This window comes from Vigna umbellata, chromosome 5, assembly GCF_029865625.1.
Source record: "Vigna umbellata cultivar VRB3 chromosome 5, Vumbellata_1.0, whole genome shotgun sequence".
Taxonomy (NCBI): domain Eukaryota; kingdom Viridiplantae; phylum Streptophyta; class Magnoliopsida; order Fabales; family Fabaceae; genus Vigna; species Vigna umbellata.
Genome location: NC_142169.1, coordinates 30,053,775 through 30,067,047, shown reverse-complemented (window position 1 = coordinate 30,067,047; position 13,273 = coordinate 30,053,775). Strand labels below are relative to the sequence as shown.

The 13,273-nt window shown below is 31.4% G+C and overlaps 1 protein-coding gene across 1 annotated transcript; it reads right to left on the bottom strand.

The window, feature by feature from the left end:
* Positions 1–5,776: 5,776 nt before the first annotated feature.
* PUB22 (plant U-box 22) lies at positions 5,777–7,415 on the bottom strand. The gene has a single exon (XM_047314064.2). The coding sequence runs from the start codon at positions 7,271–7,273 to the stop codon at positions 6,008–6,010; it is 1,266 nt and encodes a 421-aa protein (XP_047170020.1). The 5' UTR covers positions 7,274–7,415; the 3' UTR covers positions 5,777–6,007.
* Positions 7,416–13,273: the final 5,858 nt, after the last annotated feature.

The following is a 13,273-nucleotide window of genomic DNA, read 5'->3' as shown; positions in this document are numbered from 1 at the left end:
ACATAAAACATATTTAACATATAATTTTTTTAACGTATTAAATTAAAATGACAATATTAATTTATTTTTTAAATTTAAAAACTAAAATATATCAAAATTTCATATAAAAACAAATTTCAACTTTTGTACAAAAGTTTAGTACTAAAAACATATTTGAGATTAAGAGAGATTTAAGAATAACAATAACATATTTTTAGTTCTTGAGCTCTTGGTCCGATTAAGAAGGTAAGGGATGCTAGTTAATTTAATTATGATTTTCTATGTATGAAATTACTGTTTGGATGGTTGCATGTATATGAATTGAATGTTTGATTGAATTGTGTTGAATTGATGAATGATGGAACCTGTGAACTAGTTGAAGTCTCTGCATAAGTGTTCGGTCTATTCTGCTTTTGGGAAAGTGAGTAAGTGAAAATAAGAGTTTGGGGCCGAGAGTGAAATTGGTCAGTGGGAAGAGTCTGAGCATGTGTATTTAGAACTGTTAGAACCTTTAAGTCCTCCTATAATGTGTCAAAAGTAGAAAAATGAATTTTTAGTCATTTAGTTGTGATTATGTAGGAATTGGGATGAAATCTGATAAGAGATTCTTTAGGATATATAATGTTAGAAGGGTTTAGGTATCCTTGGATAGGTGTAAAAAGGAATATGATTCGTGTTTGGAGAATTAGAAGTTGGAAAAAATATTCAGTTTTGGTAAAGTTAGGAGTTGTTCATAATTCTGCAGATATTTCTGAAGAATTATGCAGAATGTGGAACATACGTTGTTGACCGATCGACTATACGCTGATTGGTCGTTCGGCCAAATTCATGTGCTCAGTCATTAACTGGGTTCAGTCTCTTTAGAGTCTTACCAATTCATGACTGTTTGGTATTGGGTACAAGTGGTCTTCCTCTTGTGTTCGATCTTAACTAAGTTCTGCTTCTGTAGAATTTTCAGTTAATGACCGAACGGTCTTGCACTAGTACTCGGTCTGGTATTGGTGTTCGGTCTTAACTGTGTTCTGCCCTGATGGGTCATACCTGTTAATGACCGTTCGGTCATGTTTTAGCGTTCGGTCCTGTTCTGTAGATACTGAAATACCGCTTAGTCTTACATTAAGCGTTTGGCCCTAGCATAGTATTCTGTCTAGGTCCAGAGTGTTTGGCTTTAGGTGGGAACTCAGTCTTGGTAGTGCTCGTTCTTGTACTAACACTCGGTTTTGGTAGTGTTCAATTTAATTATAGTGTTTGATCCTTAACTGTGTTAGACTCATGTTTGAGCCTTACTCTTTAAATGACCATTTGGTCATGTTGGTGTGTTGTGAGTGTTTTCCCGTTCGGTCATGTTCGTAGGTTATGTTGATCTGTTCCGTTCGGTCATAGTCAGGGGTTGTGTTGTTTGTCATTCGGTCTTCATCTATGAAATGTTATTTTATCTTTAAAATATTGATTTCATGGTTTGACTCTGATTGCTTATTATATTTGCATTTATCTACTATGTATGAGAAATTATATTGGTATTCAAATAAGTTATATGTTTTAAGTAATGTGGAAGAGAATTCCAAGGAGGAATGTCTCAGTGAAAAGTGTATTGAAGTGGTAAATGTATCAGTGAAAAGTGTATCAAAGTGGTGTTATAGTATGAATATGGATAGTGAAATTCACGGAGTTCATCCTGATATTCTGATGATTACCAATTCTCAAGTAGAGATGGATAAGGCATTGTGTGAGAATGGCAGGAGGTCCTAGCCCATAGGTTCTTGGGTGAGTTATAACGGACTAACATCGGGTGGCAACTGATGGTTTTCCAGTTACTACACCACCCGGGTGCATGAACGGTCTCAAGCTACATATTCATACAATCCAGATGATCAAGTCAAGTGTTCGGTTTATGCATGAAGTATATTGTTCAGTCTTGTATGCTTATCTGTATTTGCATTGGTTGTACTTGTATGAAATGTATGTATGTTTGCACAATTAAATTACATTAGCTTACTCTTATTTTTCCTGTCTTGTCATGTTATCCATTCGATCCTCTACGTCTTTGCAATGATCACCCTGTGGGTGTGAGCAGAGTGCGAAGAGGGTTCTCTGTAGCAGGTGTTGAGCAAGTAGTCTTCAACTTCTTAGGATATGACCGTTCGGTTGATACATCTCTTGTATGATCGATCGGTCTGCTCTTATGGTTTGTATCAGTGTAGGATTTTGTAAGTTTTAAATTTCTTGGTTATTTTAGGATAAGTGTAAGATAATTTTTTTCTACAATAACTGTTCTATTTTGTTATTATGTGATGTTTTATTAATATAGTTTCATACTATAACTTTTGGGATGTTACAATGAGGATTACTAATCAGTACTATATTCATTATTATATATAACATTGGTAATTAATTCACACTTAGTAAGAAAGAATGTAGTCAATTACATAAAGTTTTGTAATTGTAATATATCTTTCAAAAATTACAATTAAATAATTAAGCAAGGAGAGATAAATAGTAGTGAAAATTTAATTTATAAAGTAATTTCTTGAATTCTATAATGAGATAAGGAGACACAATTTATAACATTTGTATCTGTGAACTAAAATAATTAAGGATATTTCGGACAGAAAATAACGCATACAAGAAATAATTAGAAAAGAATTAAGAATATATGTTTTTCTCAGAAAATATCCTCGTAATAAAAATAAGAAACTTTAAACTAATTAGAAAGGAATCTTACGAAGTGGTTTGACTAATTCATTAGCATTGGTTTGACGATTTATTTATCATTAATTTTTGGACGTCCAAAGCATTCTGCTGTCTAACTTTTTGGTCAACATATATAGATGAAGAAGTTTAAAGTTTAAAAGTACATTAGGTTTTAACGTTTAAAAGAACAAGGTAGTTTCTTTAGCTTGGTCTATATATGAGTTTGAACACCACATTCACAACTATGTAATCCTAGTACCTCATTTTCTAGAAGTACATACATGTCACGATTCATTTGTTGAAGAAACCGAAACTTTTCATTAAAAAAAAATACAACAACGCAGTTGCACCAAACATCATGAAAGTTTCAAAATAAATCAAATTTCGCGATCTTTGCCGAAGTAGTTTCAAGTGCGTGTCACAACATAATTATTCCTGACAATGCACCACTCTTTGAATAAGTTTTTATGCAAAGTTAATTTTTCATAAGTACAGGTGTATACTTTATGATGAGCTTAACTTTTTCCAGTGTAGAATGCATTTCTATAGTGATATATATCACGAGGAGAAAAGTGTTTTATTGAAAAAACGAAGCTAAAGAAAATTTCAAATTATTAAATCATGCATGCATATATGATATTATAAAAATATGGAGTAGGTTATTGTATATAATTTGGATTGATCATAAAGATTATTCCTTTATACTTTATAATAAAAATAATAGTTTCCAATCAAATGTAAATTGTGTGCGACTATGTAAAGTTGTTTGCTTTATTCAATGTACTGAGTTGCGCACGTCTTACCCATGAGAGCCGTTTCAATATTAACATAATGGAAGAAATTTTAATATAATTAGTATTAAACAAATTTCCTTGTTACAGGACAATTAATTAATTCTATCCAAATCAGAATAAAATAGTTGCTTATTAAAACTGAATTACTCTTACTTGATTATAATTATGGAACATACTAGGAGATCAAAAGTGGTAAAAAAAAATTTGGCATGTTGGTGAAGAAAAATATTTTTATACCAGAAAAAGATTTTGTATAGTAAAATATTTATTGGATAAAATATTTTAGATATTTTAAGCGGTTAAGATATTTATGAGTAACTAACCAGATTTTTAGGTAATGTTATTTTTATTGGTCTATAAATACAGGGCAAAAGTCCAGGTACGTTCCCTCTACGTTCTAGAGACTCTAGATAATATTCTAGGGTGATATTATAATCACTTTCTTGAGAGCTGAAGCACGTACCTTCTCTCCTTTGGCGAAAGTAGACTAGTGGTACGAGCTGAAAGAGCATGAACGACAACATTTAGAAGCAACAAAAACACACTTATACCGAAACAGTTTTATATACTGGTTCCGTAATAGGTATAGAAAAAAGAGTAAGGAAAGCATTAAAATTTCTATATCGAGAATCATTATAAAAAGTTTTTTTCTATACCAATTCTGAAAGTGTTATAAAAGTTCCTTTTTTTATATACGTCTCACCAACGACCATCACGACACCTTTTCAACTTCTCAACTACAACACCATACAACCACGATGCATTCACCAGCAATTGTAAGTGCAAAAACGTATATATATACACCTACTTTGCAAGAACGACACAGTCATCGCATTCAAATATGCAATGCGATAACACACTTACCAGACAATCACTCGAGCAGCCACCACAAATCCCTAAATCACACTTCCACATACATAGATATGCATTGCTGCCCACCAACAAACTACATATGCAACACACCTAAAAATGCATTCAAAAATAGACCCATGACCTATAAAAAAAGTGTTGTAAAAACAAAAAAAATAAAAGACTAACGCGCCAACTTGCTAACTCTTCCAATGACAAAAGGAGTTAACTCATTTAATTGTGTCGTCTATCTGATAGGTCATTAGCATGTCAAACATAAACTGAATGAATTGAATTGTTTTTCCACCCCTACAGAAAAGAACAATTTTGTAAGATAAATTTTGCTTTAGCAAATTATAATAACTTGAGTCAAACTAAAAAAAACAATTTAATTTTCAGTCTTATTTTTACTCAAATGAAATTATTCTGCTCAAGTAAAAATAGGTTTTTTCATCCATAATATAGGTTTCAGTGAGTGCAAAGAAATCCATTTGAGAAAAGGTCATTAATTCTCCAATATCTATATGATTAAAAAATAGATTTGGAAGAGAATGTAGAGAGAAGAGATGATTACGAGCTGATAAGATATTGTTTTGAACTCAGAATATAAGATTCTACCTCAATCATTTCTCTTTTTCATCCTGTTCTGTAATTGACTTAATTATGCCGCGCCAAGAGTGAATAAGCCTCTTTTGTATTTAGATTGAACGTAATCTAACTGCTTATGATTTATATATTTTATATCATTTTGTTCATTTAGGTTGGAAAACAAATCTTGAGTTGAATCACATAATCTAATAATTTGTAATACTAAGGATAAATTTAAAATTATTATAGTTGAATAAATTTTGAACTTAAGAAAAGAAGTTTGTTAGTATGATTTGGGAAATCAATTTGGTTCAGAAGAATCTTTAAACTTACAATAATATTTAGTAATTGAATAAAAATATACGGTGAGGGTGTAGAAGAATTGAATAGTCAAAGTTCAATCTCAATACTTTTATTAGTGAATTACCTTAATTTTATTAGCTCTTACTTTTAAGCTAATTTTATAATTCGAAGTCCTAGATAAATTTTATTGAAATGTCACTCTTTGTAAATTTTTAATGCAGGTTTAAAAATATATTATGTTAATTAATAGGTGATTTTTTTTTAATTTTTATGATTATTAACTTAAATATTAAAATTAAAAAATAATGAGTATGTGTTATATGAATAAAGGTTATGAACAGTTAGAGGTTGCAATAATCAATGATTTATTTAGATCAGGCTTTGGCAATGATATGTATTAGGATCACAAGTTCTATTCTGCTTGAATTAAGATATGCCCACAATTGATAGCTCCAAATTCAATTTGAACATTTCATGCAAATGACTGTAAGGGGGGGGGGGGGGGGGGGGGGGGGGAGGAGAGAGAGAGAGAGAGAGAGAGAGAGAGAGAGAGAGAGATGAACTCAAAAATCTGGAACAAAATCGTTATGAATGATTAACCCTTTCTGTGTCAGTGTAGCTAAAACAAAAATTCATTGCACAATTGTGAGGAAACACAAAGGAAAACCTAAATGGCTATCCACCCATAGTTTTTGCGGGCAATCAGTATGCTAATATGTATAACTTGAACCTAACTGTGTTGTGTCTGTACATAAAAAATTGTAAAAGAGGTATATATGTTTCAAAATTCTCTATCAATGGTTTCACGCATAAGCCGGGTATGAAGAAAGCAAATTGTTGGGTATGCATGGAGTATTCTTCCACGCCCGAGCATGCAACTTGAGTATCTCTCTTGCCTTTTCCTTGGCCTTGTTTCCGCTATCCACCTGAAGCACCAAGCACAGTTTCGCTGCCACACCCAGTTTCAGCATCTCTTGAACAACGTGTGGAGTCGCAGAGAACTTGGAGACAGAAAGAAGAATCCTAACAGCCCTATCATTCGCCAATGTCGAAACTCTTAGAATCTTCTTTGAAACAATGGCAAGACCTGCTCCATGACTCAATAGTTCTGCTCTTCCCTCCGCACACTGGCATAGTATCTCCAACAGCACCAGCATCATCTCGCAAGGCTTTCTATCCTTGCAATCCAGAAGAAGCTCTATCAAAACAGGCACTGCTCCTGCTTCCACAGCCTTGACCCTGTTCCTCCCCCAAGGAGAGAATTGGATTAAGGTTTGAAGGATATCCTTTGATGTCTTCGTTGAAATCTGATCCCTCAAGACTTGTACTAGTTCCACGAAAATTTCTTGTCTTAGATGCAACAGTTGCACTGGATCAGCCACTTCAGACATAGATTTCAACAAGAAAACTGCATAAGCGCGTGATTCAAAGAACCCTTTCTGCATGACTCTCGTCAAAGAGTCAATAAAATCTCCGTTTCTGAAGCCAAGAAGAGTCTTCAACCCTTGTTCAGTTAAATCAAGCGTGTGAAGCAGGCTCAATGCTTCATCGCTTGCAGTTGTTTTCAACTCGAATCCAGATCCATCATTTGGGTCAGCCCCATTTGAAGAATCGTTGCTGTTGCTGTTGTTGTTCATTACAATGGATGCGAGGAACTCAACAGCACCCGCAGCCTCCATGCATCGCTTATTTGTCTCGCTTCCTGAAGCGATGGATTTGAGTCTTCGTAGGCATACGAGAGGGGAGTGAGAAGCGTCTTTGAGAAGCTTGGTAATCTGTGTCCTGTTAACGGGAGGTTTTGGAGTTGGGATCCTTTCGATGCCGTGAGAAGCGTTCATGGTACACCAGGCTTGGATGAGTCTCCGAAGAGTGTGGTTAGGGGTGAGATCGGTGTAATCCATCAAGGGTTGTTTGGTGACGGGGCATGTGGTATTTTTCTTGGAAAACAGCCACGTTTCGATGCTTTCACGGTCGTAGGTGATGCCCGTTGAGACCGTCACCGGATCCTTCATGATTTCTAAGGAAATGGGGCAGACGAAGAACGAAGGAACATCGATCTCGTTGTCCATGGCGATCTTGTAGAAGAACTATAGAGCTTAACCTTGATTAGATGGGAAAAGCAATCGAAGAAGAAGATGAAGAAGGCTTTGATCTGTGAATGGTTTTTGAGCGTTTGAAAGTTTTGGAGTTGAGAAATGAGAGGGGAGTTGTTGGTATATATACAAAGTGGGAGTGTGAAATGTGAGAAGGTCAAAAACACGCAAAAAAGTAGAGCCTCCGTTGAAGAGAGAGAAAGAGCGTGCTATGACTATTCCAAAGATGAAACCTTTGAGATTCACTTTATCCAGTCTTCAACACGGACAAGAGACAAAAACATGAGCAGAAAATACGAGTGAACCATTTAATGCACATGGCGAATTAGCTACTTGCCAGCTTCACCAGTCATTATCATCAACTTGCTTTTTTTCATCCTTATCCTCACACCACACCAATCTTACCGTTTCTTTTTTATAATAACATTTTTACTAATAATTTTATTTAATTATAAATTTTCCTTAAAATTAATTTTACGCATCCTGTTGACTTTCAAAAGTAACAAATTTTCAGATACATTAACCTAGAGTTCAAGCTGAATTCCTCCCACCCCAAACGTAATTTGTAGGGCAAACCCGATAGACACAGTCACGCAGGTTTATTTGATTTAAGGTTGACTGCATTTTATTTTCATAATTTTAATTACACAGGTTTATTATTATTTCGGGTATAAGGTTTGGGAACGTCCTACGCTTAAAATACTCCACGTTGTGCTGAATATAGGACAGACTTTGATGACCGAACGGAAGTTGAAGACTGGACGTGCCACATAAATACTTCAGGCGCTCCAAGCTGTGGAAGACCCGACGGGCTCTCTCCTCTTCTTCGTATCCCAGATGTAGTATTTGTTCTCCCTCCTTGTTCTCCCTCCTTGTTTTCCAAGCCGGCGGACGGGCATCTGTCAAAGATACTCCGACGTTCAAATCAGTAAAATGACCGAGCAGTTATTATAGCAAGTAGAGCATGTATTATGCAACTTCTCCAGAAATCATACCTGTGACCTTTATTTATACTAGTTGTAATGAGTTTTTACCTTTTGTAGGTCTGATGATGGTCCAATCACGCCTTAATCTTTATTAGGGGCTTTAATGAACTATTATTGTTTATAATTTAACCATGTGGTCGGCCTAGTGGTTGGTCGGCCGAGACGGTCGATCAGTATGGGTGGTCGGCCTGATCGGCCAGGGTTGTTGGCCTGGTGGCGGCCTAAGAGGAACCGTTCGGCCTAGGAATAACCGTTTGGTCTGAACCATGTGGTCGGCCAGGGTTGTAGGTCTGGTGACGGCCTAAGAGGAACCGTTCAGTTTAGGAATAACCGTTCGGTCTGGACCATGTAGTCGACCAGGGTTGTAGGCCTGGTGACGATCTAAGAGAAACTGTTCGATCTAGGAATAGTCGTTCTTTCTGGACTATGTGGTGGGCCTAACAACCGTTCGACACATAGGATAGGAAGGCACATGGAGTAGGAAGGACCGTACAAAGGACCGTACAGTACAATTATTATTTTTAAGTTCACTACATTGTATATTGATCAAATTAATTTTAAAGTTTTATACATAATTGTTGAGATGTGTATTAACATTATTCCCATTGCTTAAAAATACGTGGTCAAAAGAAAGTTTGTAATATCTTACACATCTTCAAATGAAATAATACATTTTTTAAGTAAAAAATGTAAATTATTTTAAGAATGAATAAAATGCAGTGCTACATACATCAAGTCATCCACCTTGGATCGTTTCATAGTGGCCATCAACTCATTATTATTATATTTAATAGTTAGGATGGGTCGGTTTGATTAAATTATTTTTAAATTGTCTATGTATGTTTGTAAAATAAATGTCCATTAGATAAATAAAATCTGTAGAAAATTGTTATATATATCGGTCAAAATTTATGCTACATGGTGAATCATTGACCTATTAATTTAAGTACAATAACGTATATTATTTATTCTATAGTGTCGATCTGGCTGCTGGCTGGCCGACCAAATAAAAGTGTTTGTTCCGCCACAGAACACGTGTAAAGCGTAAGTTATAATAGAATAAAAAGAAAAAAATGAAAACTTTATTGTTTGAATTAATAAAAATTAAGACAAAGATACTTTCACATCAAAAAGTTTTTATATCAATTTGATATTATTTTTCTTTATCGTTTATTTTTTATAAATATGAAAGGTTACTTACCATTTTGCATTTTACCTATGGGTGTAATTATTAATATGCAATAATTTTGTTTTCTATAAATTATTCACTGTTCGGTGACATGGAAATAGCCGTCGGCGTCGTTTCTCATGTGTGTTACTGTTATTTTCTTCTCTTCCGTTGATCCAGTTTTCTTACCTTTGACTTAGTGCATTCTCTCTTCCTTTTTCTCATTTTAAGATTATGGTAAATTGCATCTTTTTCTTATTGTTTGTGAATGTGATTATAATTATTTTTATTTTAAATTGCTAAAGATACAATGATATTATGGAAAGGAGTGTGTAAAAAGTTTCAAATACTTATAAACTTCAATTTTTAGAATATTTATCCTTTTTTAATACTCTCATTTAACTAGATAGATAGGAGTTGTCCATGCAGTAACGTCTTAATCAATTTAGTGGGTGAACAATAAATATAGTATTTAATAAATATAAAATATATTATTTATATTTACTTTGAACTTTTACAAATATGGATCTGAACACATTAATCCATATACTTGTTAACTTCTAAATTATCAAAGTCATTAAATCAATATAATTAATTGTTTAATATTATGTTGTGCTGGTCAAATAGAGGTAGACAAAATACATAATAGTTTCACATATATTCAATTAGAGATGGATCCTATAGAAGTATTATTGAGAAATATCAAATCGTATGTAATACATAAGGTAATATTTTAAATTTACTGGAAATGATAAAATACTCATGACATCTTTGTTTGGATCAATTTATAACATTTATTTAAGCCAGATGATTAGATTGAGTTCAAATTATAATTTTAAAAATTAAGTTACTTAGATTCTACTCTTGTACAATTTAGACGAATTCAACATGCTTTTGTACCTAAATTATATGTATTTAACTGTTTGTTGTCAGAAATTAGTTCCAAATCCAATGTGTCTTTCAAAATGAAATAGATTATGGTTAAATGAAGAAAAAGAGACAGAAAATAAATAGGAAGAAAAAAATAGTATATGTAGTCAATGTTGAATGAAAAATAAGAAAAGAGAGATACCAATGTGTTCAGAAGCAAGAAAGAAAAAAAAAGGAGTAATAATATAGGTTATTTGGTTTGAAAAATATATATAAATTACTTTATTTTTTAAAAATCGTCAAATTAAAACCTTTTTAGTCTTTTAAAATTTAGAAAACACTATGTGAACCTTTAAAAAATCGTAACGAAAAACTTAAACTAACACCAGATACAATATGTTTTGTTGTAAAAAAAAGGATCAATTTATCCCAATTAACCAAGTGGTTAACTTAAAAATGAGATATAATGATTAGTAAAATAATATTATTTTAATGACTTTTTATCTATTGTCCCTCCCTAAATTTTCGTCTTCAGGTTGTGTCAGCATTATTATGAAACTGATTTTCAACTTTGCTGATTGAAAAAAATCTAACAGCTTCATCTTATTTTTAATTTAGTATGAAATTAATACTCCATTTATCCCATAACTATAAACCGTAATTTTAATCTGGATATACGACGTAAAATGTAAGTATACTTAATATTAAAAGTTATATCTAGTTATCAAAAGTATAGATTAATACATATCGGTAATTTAAGTTTTCATTAAATAGAATTGACACCACTAAATTTAATCATATGGAACGAATGTTGTAAAGCTAAAATTTGGATTATACATATAATCAAATTACTCTTAAAGGTATTTTTCAAACAGGCACCTCATCGTCATTTTTATTTTGTCATAATTAGAAATTATTCTTTGATTTCAATTATTAGATTACTTAAAAACAAAAATTTATATAAAAATATTAGTTTTATACTATATCTAGAGTAAGTTTTTTAGGTTTAAACTTTTAAGAGTTTAAAATGAGTTAGAAATCTCGTATTAAATAAATTTGAGAAAAATAACTAGTATATAAATAAAAGGATCATAAAACTATTGTTTTAATATTTTAAGTTAAAAGTAGTATTTTAGTTTCTTGTTTACAATTTATTGCTATCTAATATTTGTTTTTTTTTTACAAAAATCTTCGTAATAATATTATAGTAAAAAATTCATTTAGTAACGGTTCGAACAAGTATAATATAAAACAGGTGTCACTTAATTTCATAAAATTTTAATTGAGAAAAATAAAAATCCTGAATTGAAAACAATTTAATGTTTTGTTGATGAAAATTTATTGTATTGATGAGGTCGTGCTGTTAAGCATTGACATTACAAGTTGTGAAAAATAAACTATTCATATTTCAACTTTTAAAACAGTTGACACGAGCAAAACGTTGGCAAATGAAATTTGTGATGGCACCCATGACGTGGGTGGTGATTGTCAAAAGACTTGAGAGATGTCGGCTATAAAATTTGTCATGTGCGGACCCACTCCTACTCAATATATTTGTAATATATATAAAATCTCTTTTTCTATTACAGCGGAATGACTATCTTCTAAAAAATATCAGAATGTGAGCAGATTTATCACAAATAACTTTGTTGTCTCATAGATCCAAATTAAATTGTATTAATTATTTAGAAAATTGATTTTAAATTTTTACTATTTTATCCATGCTATAAAAATATACTTTTAACATTTTAGATTGTGTAAGAATGTAATCTCGGTTGTGGTGGTAAAAAGATGGAAGAAAAAAACGGAAATAAATTGTGACCTCGAGTTTCCCTAACAAAAATATCATATTAGTGACTAATATTTCTCAATAAAAATATTCATATAACAATAATAATAATAATTGAATAATATATCAGATCGTCAAATAACATGTTACCTCGAATTAAAAGAAAAAAAACACACACTAAATTTTGTTTGTATATATACATATACACACATTCAATCAAATTATAAGTCAAGAAAAGTAAAATACATTTTTTTTCTTAGAATGTTGAATTTAAAATTATCAAAATAAATGTGTTCAACCTTCTAATAAAATCTTGAAAATTTATTTGGATTATTATTTTTTTATTAGAAGGTTGAATTTAAAACTCTCAAAATAAATGTGTTCAACTCTCTAATCATCACATTATCTTCTTAAAAAATTTTGATAAAATGATACACGTAATTAAATATATATATATATATATATATATATATATATATATATATATATATATATATATATATATTCAATATTATTGTAGGTAATATAAATTTATGTTACATAAAAAAAACACAACATACACTTAAGTTGGATCTTTAATAGTTTACGTCGGACACTGTTAAAGATTTTGTGTAAATAAATTATTTTACATCAGACACTACTAAATTTAATACAAAAAATGTTTGTTACAAAAAAAGTTACAATAAAATTATGAACTTGTTTTAATTTAGAGTATTGGATATCAAATGAATGATTTTGATCAAGTGAAATAAAAGTTGATTAACAAAAAAATTAAACTTAAAATAAAGGTTGAGTCATAAAAAAAGATTGAAATGAATAAGTTCAAAAATAATCAATATTCTTATAATTTAGACATTCTTGAACTTGTTTAACGCAATCTTTTTTCTGAGTGGTCCAATCTTATACCTACTATATATATTTTTTTAAACTTTATCAAAATCTTTTGTTTTTCAGAGACAACATCCCAATTAAACAAACTTATAAATACTTGGTTTTATTATAGTTTTTTTTTATTGGTGGTATAAATGAACTAAGTGTGAAACGAGGTTCAATTTTTATTTTAAATGTCATGAATGTAAAAATAAAAATATAATTTTTTTTACCAATACAATATATTCTTGCAATGATAACTATGACAAACAAATGAGACATTTATAGAATGG